The 12,772-nt window shown below is 39.2% G+C and overlaps 1 protein-coding gene across 1 annotated transcript; it reads right to left on the minus strand.

The window, feature by feature from the left end:
* Positions 1-266: 266 nt before the first annotated feature.
* On the minus strand, positions 267-7,683 carry LOC127629845 (transcription cofactor HES-6-like). Its single transcript, XM_052107122.1, has 4 exons — positions 7,406-7,683; positions 7,213-7,299; positions 6,553-6,628; positions 267-1,229 (listed from the first exon to the last, which is right to left on the minus strand). Exons 1-4 carry the CDS (start codon positions 7,484-7,486, stop codon positions 805-807), a joined length of 669 nt encoding a protein of 222 aa, XP_051963082.1. The 5' UTR covers positions 7,487-7,683; the 3' UTR covers positions 267-804.
* Between the last annotated feature and the right edge of the window lie 5,089 nt (positions 7,684-12,772).

A 12,772-nucleotide genomic window follows, 5' to 3' on the forward strand; every position in this document is an offset into this window, starting at 1 on the left:
TGAATATCGATAATGCAGAAGCTTGAAGACTTGCGGAATATGCAGGTCAAATGACATTATTACTGTTGCTAAATGTATTAACAAAAAACTATTTATAGTGAAATAAATTCTATTAAACAACTGATTGACCTTCTAGCCACCAATTCTGAGCATTGAATTTATGCTTATACATCTAATCAATAGCATAGAGCAAGAACGTTTTTGTCAATAATCATGCAAACTGCATGAACATGGTTTACAAACTGTAACTTGGCACTTAATGATGGTAAAATGAAATATATTTTTTTATTATTTCAAAAACCTACAGTACATAAACAATCTTAAAAAAGTTTTTATAATTACTACACGGTAGCCATGAAAACCATATTTACAGTAGGCTTAATCTGTGACAATCTCTCAAACTGTGACATTCTAGTACTCTTAACTAGGTCTACAAAGACACAAAACCTCTTTTCTCCTACCAAAACCAAACTTTTTCACTTTTCTCTATAGTATAAGCTATTACAGTTGGCTTAATAATGCAATCAAATCTGTAATTCAGTTTCTGAAAGAGCTGTTAAACATCAAGTCATCCCATTTCTGGAGAACCAGACCAAGTCCATCATGTTTGAGCGAATATGCAGTTATTCAAGGAAATAATAAACGTTATTTCAGTCACACCATATTGATCAATGAGACGATGCCATTTCCCACTATATCAACCTGTGCATTTAAAATCCATGTGAGAATCTGATGAGAGAACAATTCCACCATGTTCCAATTCAGGACTAAGTAAAGTATGAAGGAAAATATTGAGAAGTGTCTCTACCATGGCCTCCACATGAACTTGGATTGTGTGATGGTGGAGTTCAGGCTATCCTCAGCTGATGCTGGGCTCGCTTCCGGCTCTGTCTCCTCAAGATCGGAGCAGAGATCCACACTGGAAGGGTTGGACAGGGATGGGGAATGTACTGAGGACAGGTCGGACACACTGTGGCCTCCTGGACTCAATGCTTCTCCAGCTGGCCATGATCCACCGGAGGAGTGAGGCTCTGATATGAGATCCATGATCATCTCTTGAAGGTTGTCCTCATTTAATGGCATGCACTCGAGCAGATGATTGAGCAGCTCAGCCGCCACATTGGCATCGATCCCCGAGCACGTTGACACAAAGGTGTGCACCTCATGCATGCACTGGATGTAACCTGCGGCGAATCTCTCACTGGCCTCACGGTTCATAGCTTCAGCCTCTGGAAAGTCAGATACACAATTATCTTTACTGCAACCAATTACCTAAGCATGCAAGTTTTCTGTCAACTGAAATTGCTTGGAAGGATGTTTCATAAACCAAACAATCCAAAAACAACTGTAAAACCTATTAAAGAGACTGTAAGTCTATCCCTCACAGCCCTGTTGTCATTCTCTTAAAAGAAGCAAAAATCGGGGTTACAGATGGGGACAATATGTAAACATTTAAATAATTTCAATGTTTCAAAAGTATAGCCCACGACATAAACAATATGTGTGTTAACATGATTTTACTGTGATAAAATCACTTACTAACCGCATCTGTGTAAAGTTAAAGCCAATTTTACAACTTTGTTGTCATGAAAATGTAAAGTAAGAATGACTGTAAGAACAACGATTTAAACAACTTTTTAACAAAAGTATTAATGTACAGTAAGTGCTTTTGTAAAATTATAAGCTTCACATTTTTGCCTTTAAACCCTCCAAAAATTTGTCCAAGTCACTTTCATTGTAAGTGCCACAATGTAACCTTGATTTTTGCTGTTTTGTAAAGAAAAGGAGGGACGAATCGAAATGAGTTTTTGCGGTTATAATCAACATTATGCCACAAATTCTGTAGCTTAAGCCTAACTTGTATTGAATCTGGAAAGTCCTTTAAGGCAGAGTAGGTGATCCCAGAATGCACCGTGATGAGTTCGGTTGAAAAATAAATCCAAGATGGCAGATGAAGCGAGATAAAGTTTAATTATAAATATACTAAATAATCCATTCTATCACACCCCTGGAGTTCACGAGTTCGAATCCAGGGTGTGCTGAGTGACTCCAGTCAGGTCTCCTAAGCAACCAAATTGGCCCGGCTGCTAGGAAGGGTAGAGTCACATGATGTAACCTCCTCGTGGTCGCTATAATGTGGTTCGCTCTCAGCGGGGTGTGGTGACTTGTGCGTGGATGCCACGGTGGATGGCGTCTCCGCGGTAACACGCTCAACAAGCCACGTGATAAGATGCGTGAAGTGACTGGTGCAGACACGGAGGCAACTGAGATTCATCCTCCGCCACCACGAGGACTTAAAGCGCATTAGGAATTGGGCATTCCAAATTAGGGAGAATAAGGAAAAATATTTATAATAATAATCCATTAGATCCTGAAAAGAATCGATACAAACCATTTAAATTAATAGAAAACTGGCTATTTTTTCCAAAATGTGTGTGCTACGTATATGCTCACACCTTGTCTACACCAAACGTGAGCGGCGCATTGTGTCAAAAGCAAATAGATTCCATTATTTCCAATGAAACTGTCTACATTGAAAGTGTCTGTTATGGCAAATCAAATCAGGTCGTGTAGCACCGACAGTAAAGACCAGCTTGACCAACTAAAGGCCCTTTCCCACAGGTAGTCCTAAAGCCTGTTTTTGGTTCTTTTCGTCGCTTTCGCAGCTAAGGAACTATAGTTCCTCTGAGCTGTTTTTGGGGGATTTTTAGCTCCTCCTCTGGAGTAGGTTCTTTGGGGGCATATAAGGATTGCAGCAGACTGTGGGAGGTGCTGCAGCCTGTGATTGGTCAAAAATCTATGATGCACAACGTATTGAGAAAGGAGAGGAGACTACAGCCTCCATTTGTAAACAACTAGCTAATAGCCTGCTACTCAGATGATTTTACAATTCCCTTCACAGAAATAAAAAAAACAACAACAAAGTATACAAAGAGGATCACCCGTTTCACATGTGTGAATGTGTAACTTCATCGGGAGACACTCGTTGAGTTTTCATCACACTGTGTGACTATACAGAAAATAAAGTGATTTCTGGATTACTACATTGAATTTTTCCTGTGATGATGGATGTAAATAATCAGATGTTTATCGAGAGTGGGTAATTGAACTCTATTGGGGCTTTTCCACTGCACGGTATGACTCAACTCAACTTGGCTCTGCTCAATTTTTTGGGATTTTCCCACTGGGTACCTGATACTTTTTTAGTACCACCTCGGCTGAGGTTCCAAGCGAGCCGAGCTGATACTAAATGTGACGTCAAAATCCTGCAGATCACTGATTGGTCAGGGAGAATCGTCACTACGAGCGGCACTGGATTTCCGACACGTGACATCAACCCGCTAGTTTTAAAGTTAGTAACAGAAATAACAGTATAATTTGTTCAAGCAAATTGTGAAAAAACAAATGGCTGTGCGCAAAACCACGCCATGGTCAATAAACGAGGTGCAGACGGTCCACTCGTTAGCGATGAGTGAAATGAAAAAGTCTCTTAGGAAGTGTCTCAGCTGTTGGCCACACATGGCTACCACCGGACCTACCAACAGTGTAGGGAAAAGTTAAAAAAAAACATAAAAGTGACTACAGAACCATGGACTATTGGACACTATCCAAACCAGCAAGCAATGGGAGGGAGAGTGCCCTGGACTCAGCCACGATGGTACATTTTGTTATGTTAACTCTATACTCTGCTTGAAAGCTTCACTTTATTTAGTTGACCAGCTACTGGAAGCTTCTAAAACAACCATGCCAATTTAACTTTTACACTTGTGTAAAATCACCATGCAACAACTGCTTAATGCAGCACAATGAACTAGTAGCTAACAGCTAGCGGTTGTGTTATTGTTTTGGTCAGTTTGTGTTGTGTTTAAGATGATGTCACGGCAGTAGAGGCAATCATGAAGATCAGCCTATAATCCCACCCACGTTGAGGCGGCTGTGGCATGGGGGGCGTGGTCGTGTGTCGGTCTGCGGGCGAGAGAGAGAGCGGTAAGGCTTGTCACCTGGAGTTTAATTACCTCTAACACCTGTGTCTTGTTATAGTGATACGGAGAGAGACATTTAAGGAACGCCAAATGTCGAGAGGGGAAGAGTCAGGAGACAATGAGGCAGGTTCAAGGTTAGTGTTTTTATTCCCAGTATTTTTACAGATATGACGGTAACCGTCGTTACGCTTGTACACAACAGGGCACAGGTCTCCACTCTCTGGCTGTCGTGTTTCACGCGTTCACTCTCTCCCCCTCTCGACATTTGGCGTTCCTTAAATGTCTCTCTCCGTATCACTATAACAAGACACCGGTGTTAGAGGTAATTAAACTCCAGGTGACAAGCCTTACCGCTCTCTCTCTCGCCCGCAGACCGACACACGACCACGCCCCCCATGCCACAGCGGCACTAAACTATAGTTGAAATGCAAGCTCAGAAAAGTAAAGCAAGTCGAGTTGAGGTGAGTCGAACTGTAAAGTGCAGTGGATAAGTGCCATATTATGCACTAAACCGTCATGAAATCTAGTTTACATGAGGGAAGTATCGTGTGCCTGTTACTGTGTGGTTAATTTGCATCAAGACATATATTTTTAAGTCAGTTGATGAGTATATCAGTACAGTCAATTATGTTGAGTTATAAAAGCCTTTATTGTAAAAGATTGTGTTGATAAATAGGTTTATAGTGCTTTCAACATGTCCACTAAATTCAGCACGTGGTATTCTGACCGCTCGTCTCATCTCCCACTGCGGCTGCAGCAGCACGGTAACCTGAAAACACAGACCTCATCTGAAAAACGCTGCCTTCAGGGGAATGTATAAGGAGTTATGATATATGAGTTAGGAGTTATGAGACCAGTTTCCTTTAGAGTTCCATTCATCCAAAAGCACTGTCATTTCAACCATTAATTGATTAGGCAGCTGCCTACGTTTTCAGACGTCGTTCCTTGTAAGTTTTCTCATCTAGAAAGTTACTAAAAGGATAAGTAACAGTACTGTAGGTTGAAAAGGGCTTGTTTTTTTCTGCCCTGTGTCCAAAGTCATGTACTGTCACAGTATGTACTGTATTTGATGAAGGATGCACTTCACGGCCGGTAAAACAGTCCATTCTTTTAGGTATGCATGCGAGTAGTATGAATAGATTTCGGACATACTTCATCTGGGGAAATGGGTATTGACCCATCACCCAAATATATAATGTAATAGCAACAACAGCAAAAATATCTAATCTACTTTTGTTAAACAAGCACCATTTAAGCACAAGGAACAACTTTCTTAGTTTTTATAGTCTTATAGATGAAAAGAGCTATCTGACTCACGGTTTACAACCGCTCTTTTAAATCCAGTGTTTTGAACGTGACGTTGCCTCAATTAAACATTATGGGATAGTAGTATTGTGCATTCGATCTGCACTTTAGAATCTCGCCAGAAATAGTAGGTAATCCGGGTATTTCTCACTTAAGGTGCAGTCACATTTAATTTCCATGTGCGAAATACAGCCATCTCAATGGGAATCCGTAGGATCGTTAATTTCATGTGATGAACATTCGGTGGCAAAGAATTTCCCCCTCGTGGAGTTTAAATTTGGCTAACTTTTTGACAGCCGAATTTGCCTGTGTGGGCGGAGCATCATAAAAAAGCCTTTTTAGCAAGTCAATCCACTCGCCATCATCTTTGGAACGCACCCAGGCAGCTATTTTTCTATGTAAACAAGCAGCATACAAGTGCAGCTCTTATCTACTTGAATGGGGGAAAAAAATCTAAAAAATCGTTGGTCAAGATTACGATCAAAGGACATATTTCAAATCAGCAGTAAAACCTGACAACACTGGTATCATAACCTTGTGCTTCTTTACCTCAGATTATGCAAATAAAAATGGTATAGCTAATGCGCATGTAGAATAGAATCCAATGTCTTCTATTCATTTTAATGTAAGTGGCTAAATAGTCTCTGTTCGTACACAGCTACACTGAATATTCACAATTTCACCATGCAAAGTGTAAATGTGACCATGCCTTTACTGTTTTATAAGTATGATTGGTTCGGACATACTACTCCATTGGCATACTGTTTTTGGCATACTAAATTGTTGGTAAGTATGGATATTCGGACACAGTGCTGGTCTTTTCAGCAGGGAATTTAAATAATCTTTTGTTTCTAACCACTTTTAGACACAGTTCTAGCAATAATAGCAAATAATAATTCTGTAACATAATGTAGTAAGTAAATGTTAATACCAGTGGATTTCCGTTGAAAAAAAGTTGGCTACAGGTTATTTTCCCATTTAACCGTCATAGATGATTAGTCCATGCTGTCTGCACATCATTTAGAATGTTCACTTCAACACATCCAGTGTATCACATCGTTCCTCTTGCATCACATGTACTGAAATCAGTTGCGAGTTGAGTTTTCCGTGCGGTGCGTGTGAGATGTGCTATTTGAATGATGAGTGGAGTTGCTGTCTACGTAGAGCATTTTAATGGGTCTCTTATGAGGATGCTGCTATAGAAGACAGCTGCCAATGTAGGCAGCACACATTAAGGCAGCTCACTAGATTTTGAATATCTTACCCTGAGAACGGTTCTGTAGGATGTTTTCAACGCGTTTCACTGTCATTTCAAGCACTTCTGCATTCTCGATCTTTGTCTGCAGCAAAAGAGAGAAGAGGTAAATAGCCTATACATCTATCTGTCTATCTATCTATCATTGTCATCTGTCTGTCTGTCTATCTGTCTGTCTATTCCTGTATATCTATCTATCTATCATCTGTCTGTCTATCTATCTATCATTGTCATCTGTCTGTCTATCTATCTATCTATCATTGTCATCTGTCTGTCTGTCTATTCCTGTATATCTATCTATCTATCATCTGTCTGTCTATCTATCTATCATTGTCATCTGTCTGTCTGTCTATCTATCTATCATTGTCATCTGTCTGTCTGTCTGTCTGTCTGTCTGTCTATCTATCATTGTCATCTGTCTATCTATATAATCTGTCTGTCTATTCCTGTATATCTATCTATCTATCTATCATCCGTCCGTCCTATCTGTCACTGTCATCTGTCTGTCTATTCCTGTATATCTATCTATCTATCTATCTATCTATCTATCTATCTATCTATCTATCTATCATCCGTCTGTCTGTCTGTCCATCTATCTGTCTCTTCCTGTCTGTCTGTCTGTCTGTCTATCTATCTATCTATGCATTAAATAGAAGAGGCTTCACTTACGTCGTTATCTGCGAGCAGTGTCCGCAGCTCCTGCAGGCTTTCATTGATGCGTGCTCGTCTCTTCTTCTCCACTAAAGGTTTTCGCGTCTACAACAACAAAACATGCAATGTATATGCGTTTAATATATACAATAAACATACGTGGCCGTCTATTTCCTTTACGCCGTTTAATCACAACAAAAAAGGGTCTTACCTTTCTATCACTTTTAATGGAATAAAATTCTTCGTCCTCCATGCCCAAACCATTTTTACAGAGACGAGCGGCGGGAGCCATTACGGATCAGTTGCTTTGCCAGCGACCCACGATTCGGAAGCGCTCACTCGGGACGTGAAACAGCAGACAGTAAAGATGAAGCGTTTGGTTTCCTTTATTAAGTATAGCGTCCAGTCAAACCAAACGGCTCTGGCAGTTCATCTGTGAGGGGCTCCAGTGAGGATTTTATACGGGCTCATTTACATATGAATGAAAGATTCGCGTGCAGTAGTCTGAGCTCGCTCCAGCCAATCATCGCGCGCGCTTTTGTCTCTGAGAGCGCACATACGCGAGGCTGCCGTATTGATTTATTTTGTATATGTAGATATGCTGTACTTTCCCATCGGAAAACGCTGATTTGAATCTCGAGAGTGAATTTCATAACATAATCCCATTTCCCCAAAAAAGATTTCCGTCACTAAGCAGCACTACATTCACTGTAAAAAAAAAAAAAAAAAAAGAAAAAAAGAATGCTAAAATGCCACAGTAAAATAAATAAATAAATAAAAACTTAATTGGCGAACAACTAAATTTTATTTCTGAAGACAATACATTCACTTTTGCAGCAAACTTTTGTTAAAATTCCAATTGATTATATTGAAATGAAATATTGATGTTTCGTCTTATATTTTATATCATTATTATCATATATCATTATTTTAAATAATGTACATTTTATGTTGTTTAGTTGATGTCTATTGCAATATTTTAGGGTCGCGTGTGTTACCCTGATAGTGTTTTTTGTTTGTGTGCGTGACACTGTGCAGTGTCTATACATCTTTATTTGTTATTGCTCTTAGAAGGGATGAAATTGAAGTCATCATGTGGACTTCAGTTTCACCATCTGTTACTGTGGTGGTCAACAGTAAATTTTTATGCGCAACACAGATATTTATCGTCCCAGAAGGTTGGTTTATTCACATTATATAATTTAATGATATACAGTATACAGTAGTGAGCTGTAAAATATAGGCACCAAATGACATCCCATAATGCCTGAAACATGGTCACTGTATTGTTTAAAGTGAATGTCAGGCAATAACAGCTGCCATTTTTTTACTGTACATTTAACAGGATTTTTTATCTAGATGTAGACTATATGTTGGTACTGGTTAACACGCACATCTCTTTTTTTGTTATGTATTGTAGTTTCTTTACACAGTTATTATATTTATTTGTATAAACTACCAGTCAAACGTTTGGACACGCCTACCTACGTATTCTATATTATTAGCCCTACTATATTCCACATATTGCATAACCAAACTATGAAATAACAAAAATGGATATATAGGAATTATAGGTACCAAAATAAAAAACTGTTTAAAAATATCTTAGATTTTAGCTTCTCCAAAGTAGCCAACCTTTGCCTAGATTTCATCTCTCAACCAGCTTTTCAAGAGGATCTCAGGATGCACCTTATACAGTATTGAGTTCCAATGTTTGCTGACTCTACTCATACGTAGGCACAAGTAAAAAAATATTATTATTATTATTTTAACCAAAATAAGGCCTTACAGTGAAACACACTCGACTGTCATTGTGCCCGTTGAGCTGTGCATACAGAGGTCAAGGGGTCACTCGGATGTAACGTAATGCCGTCAGTTAGCAGCTGCACGCGGCAGTCAGGGTTGAATAGAAAGGACCAAATTGGGGGAGGAGGGGGAGCGACAGGTGTTCAACTGTTTTAATGGCGCCCGATGGGCCTCTCTACTGGCGGAAGAAAAGGCAACATTCAACTGAACACTGTCAGGGCGATCTCAAGAAAACCTCCATAAAAAATTACTTCTGGTCTTAGGTGATTAAGGTGATTATTTTTTAAACCAACAACCACTACGAACACTACCACATTAATATTCAAATAAAATGAAGTGTGTGTGTGTGTGTGTGTGTGTGTGTGTGTGTGTGTGTGTGTGTGTGTGTGTGTGTGTGTGTGTGTGTGTGTGTGTGTGTGTGTGTGTGTGTGTGTGTGTGTGTGTGTGTGTGTGTGTGTGTGTGTGTGTGTGTGTGTGTGTGTGTGTGTGTGTGTGTGTGTGTGTGTGTGTGTGTGTGTGAGTGAGTGAGTGAGTGAGTGAGTGCTTGTTCTTTGAACTGAAGCAAGCTGTTTGGCAGCACGCCATCCTCGCGACCAGATCGAGACACGTCTCTCTCTCTCTCTCTGAAAGACGCGCGCGCCCGAGAGCAGCTGGCAGCCGCGAGCCTTTCTCATTGACAATATTCCATGTGTAAAGGTTAGTTTTCCATTATTAAACATGTGCGAGCGACAGTGCAATCACATAAATGCAATTCTAAAAACGTCTTTGTCTCTCTAACTCTGCTTTTGTTAGACTGCATTTTAAAACGAATGGCCCAGTCCATATGTTAAAACGACACTATGTAAGAGTTTTTGTTAGAAATAAACACAATTTCATTAAAGAGCAAGTACACCAACAATCCGTCTTCCAAACAGTAGTGGATCCTGGCTTAGGCGATATAGGCAGGCTCCTATAGGGCGGCACGACAGGGTACCTGATCGATCCCCCCTGCACAGAGCTCACAAGATCGCGATGGGAGAAAGGTGTCCCGAATTGTGCCATCCCGCTGGCTCGCGATGGGTGGAAGGTGCCCCAAATAGTGCCACCCCGCCCCCAGCTTGCAAGATCAGGATGGGAGAGAGGTGCCACGAGTTGTTCCTGACAGAATGCAAATGAAAATCTTTAGAAGAATATCTCAGCTCTGTAGGTCCATACAAAGCAAGTAGATTTTGGCCAGAAACTTGAAGCTCCAAAAAGCACATAAAGGCAGCATAAAAGTAATCCATAAGACTCCAGTGGTTAAATCTATGTCTTCAGAAGTGATATGATAGGTGTGGGTGAGAAATGGATATATAACCCCCTTTTAATCTCCACTTACACTTTCAGGTCTGAAAGTGAAACTAAATAGGCATCACGTGTGAAAGAGGAGACTGAGGTAAAAAATAGCTTAAATATTTATCTGCTTTCTCACCCACACCTATAATGTGTCTTGGTCGTCCAGGGCACCAAGTGAGCTAGAACCACCACTGCTGTTTTTTTCTTGAGTTTTTCTTGCTGGACAGGTAAGATATTTTACTACACCGATAGTGAGCGAGGCAGCTCTCTTAGCACGGTAGTTCGTTAGATAGCGTTAGCCACTCTAATGTGGCATTTTTGTATGGACTGTGATACTTTCATTTTCGATGAAGGAAGGACAATGAAATAAAATGTAACTTTTATTCTGGTAACAATGACAATCTCTAAACCAGTTACTACTATCTTGGTCTATTTGGCTGCTAGCAAAGTTATAGTAGTTTCCACCGTTTTATCTGATATGACTAGCAATCGTTTTGTATTATGTCATCGTTGTCTAAATTTTGTAACACTATTTATTTTAAAACAACTGTTAGATATGCTACTTACCTGCTTATAAAGACATATTTTCGAATATCTGTCTCTTTCTTCTTTCCTTTCATTATTTATTTATTTATTATTTTGAGGGGAGGGGGCAAGTTTTGTTTTCGTATGTGACATTCGCTCTGATAAGATAATCACCTGTAAACATGGTTACTCCTCAAATGAGATGCATCCATGCAAAGAGCAGAGCTGAAGCACAACTCACGTAATAACTTGCGCTTCAACCGCTAGAAGGCCAAACGCTACATAGTGTAGCTTTAAGTGTAGTGTACACCGATCAGCCACAACATTAAAACACCTGCCTAATACTGTGTAGGTCCCCCTCGTGCCACCAAAACAGCGACAACCCACATCTCAGAATAGCATTCTGACATTCTTTTCTTCTCACTACAATTGTACAGATCGGTTACAGTAGACTTTGTCTGTTCAAACCAGTCTGGCCATTCTCTGTTGACCTCTCTCATCAACAAGGTGTTTCAGTATCAATTTATATCAAGAAGCTTTTTGTTTTAATCGTATAAACAAAAAAATCCATTAGCCTATTTCATATGCCAAGAATACTAATACTCATACTTAATATGTTGTCTTTGGAAGTATCATTATTGTGATTTGTATGTGCGTGGAATGCGCGACACGCTCCTTTGTATATGGAAAATGTGGTTCTCATCAGGATTTGGATGTAGGCTCCATTAAATTATATTAATCATTTTCATCTACTGACACACGAGTTGGGGTGTGAGAATGTGTTGGACACACAAATCATTGCTAGTATTAACAGTGTTTGTATCAGCCTTCCAAGTTAGGCTGTGGATCGAGGGACTTTTAACACGCACTTCTCTCCTACCGGTCAATTGTGATTAATTGTTTTTAAATTCATTTATAATTTTCATTCAAAAATATTTCTAAATTCAAATTACACTTCAAACAAAAATTTGGTTAAAAAAAATAATAATATCAAATACAAACCTTTTACTTTCTCCAAATTCTTCCATCAGCCCCTTTTGAGTGACTTAAAAATTAATCTATGACAACAGGTGAAAAAATACCAATAAAAATTTGATCATATATACAATTGTAAATATAAAATAGCCTAAACATAATAATAATAATAATAATAATAATAATAATAAAAAACTGAACCGTGATCTGTTGAAATTTTACCACAAATCTCATAAATATTTACATAAAATGGCTACAATATTGATGGTCATGGACATAATTTAATGTTCCACTATATTTTCAGAGTTTGGACATGAACTTTATTACCACCTACTAGTAGAATCTTCACACTGCAAATGCTGAAACTGATTTTAGACTTTGTGCTCTAATCAGACATGCCTTTGAAACCCGTGATGACCTTTTTCTCAGGAAAATAGCAGATTGCGTCTTTATTAATATGTATTTATTAACATATAATACACCCTCAGTTTGCACGAATACACCCACAGATAGCGCAAACACTCCCACCCACATCCACTTGCTCTGGCACAAAAATTGCACTTAGAATTAGCGCTCTCATGGAAATTGGTAACCTGGTCTCATGAAATCTATGTAAGCATTGCAACATTTTTGCAAAACTTAAATGGTTTGCTTCATAATACGTTAGCTGCTTTTTTCAATTGAAATGTCCAGCGGGGGGCGCCAAAACCAAGCAAAATGATGTTGTAATCAGACAAGGTTTTAAAAGTGAATTTTAGAAGGAGGTTTTACTAAAATGCACCTCTCTAGCATGAAACATTACCCTAAACTTAAACAATAGTGTCGGAAACGAGAAATAAGACTGCAACAAAACAGACATCCTTACCATTAACCAACATCTAACCTTAACTGATAGTGTAGAAGCGAAATGAAAAGCACATTTTCTGAAGTAACCATGTCAATTCGAGTCGCTTCTATC

Source organism: Xyrauchen texanus, chromosome 36, assembly GCF_025860055.1.
Source record: "Xyrauchen texanus isolate HMW12.3.18 chromosome 36, RBS_HiC_50CHRs, whole genome shotgun sequence".
Taxonomy (NCBI): Eukaryota; Metazoa; Chordata; class Actinopteri; order Cypriniformes; family Catostomidae; genus Xyrauchen; species Xyrauchen texanus.

Bases quoted from the DNA above. Each gene is read 5' to 3' on its own strand.
- LOC127629845 (XM_052107122.1), bottom strand. From the start codon at position 7,486: ATGGCTCCCGCCGCTCGTCTCTGTAAAAATGGTTTGGGCATGGAGGAC. The intron at 7,300-7,405 runs GTAAGACCCTTT...TTGTTGTTGTAG, and splicing joins CCATTAAAAGTGATAGAAAG to ACGCGAAAACCTTTAGTGGA. The intron at 6,629-7,212 runs GTAAGTGAAGCC...CTTTTGCTGCAG, and splicing joins CACTGCTCGCAGATAACGAC to ACAAAGATCGAGAATGCAGA.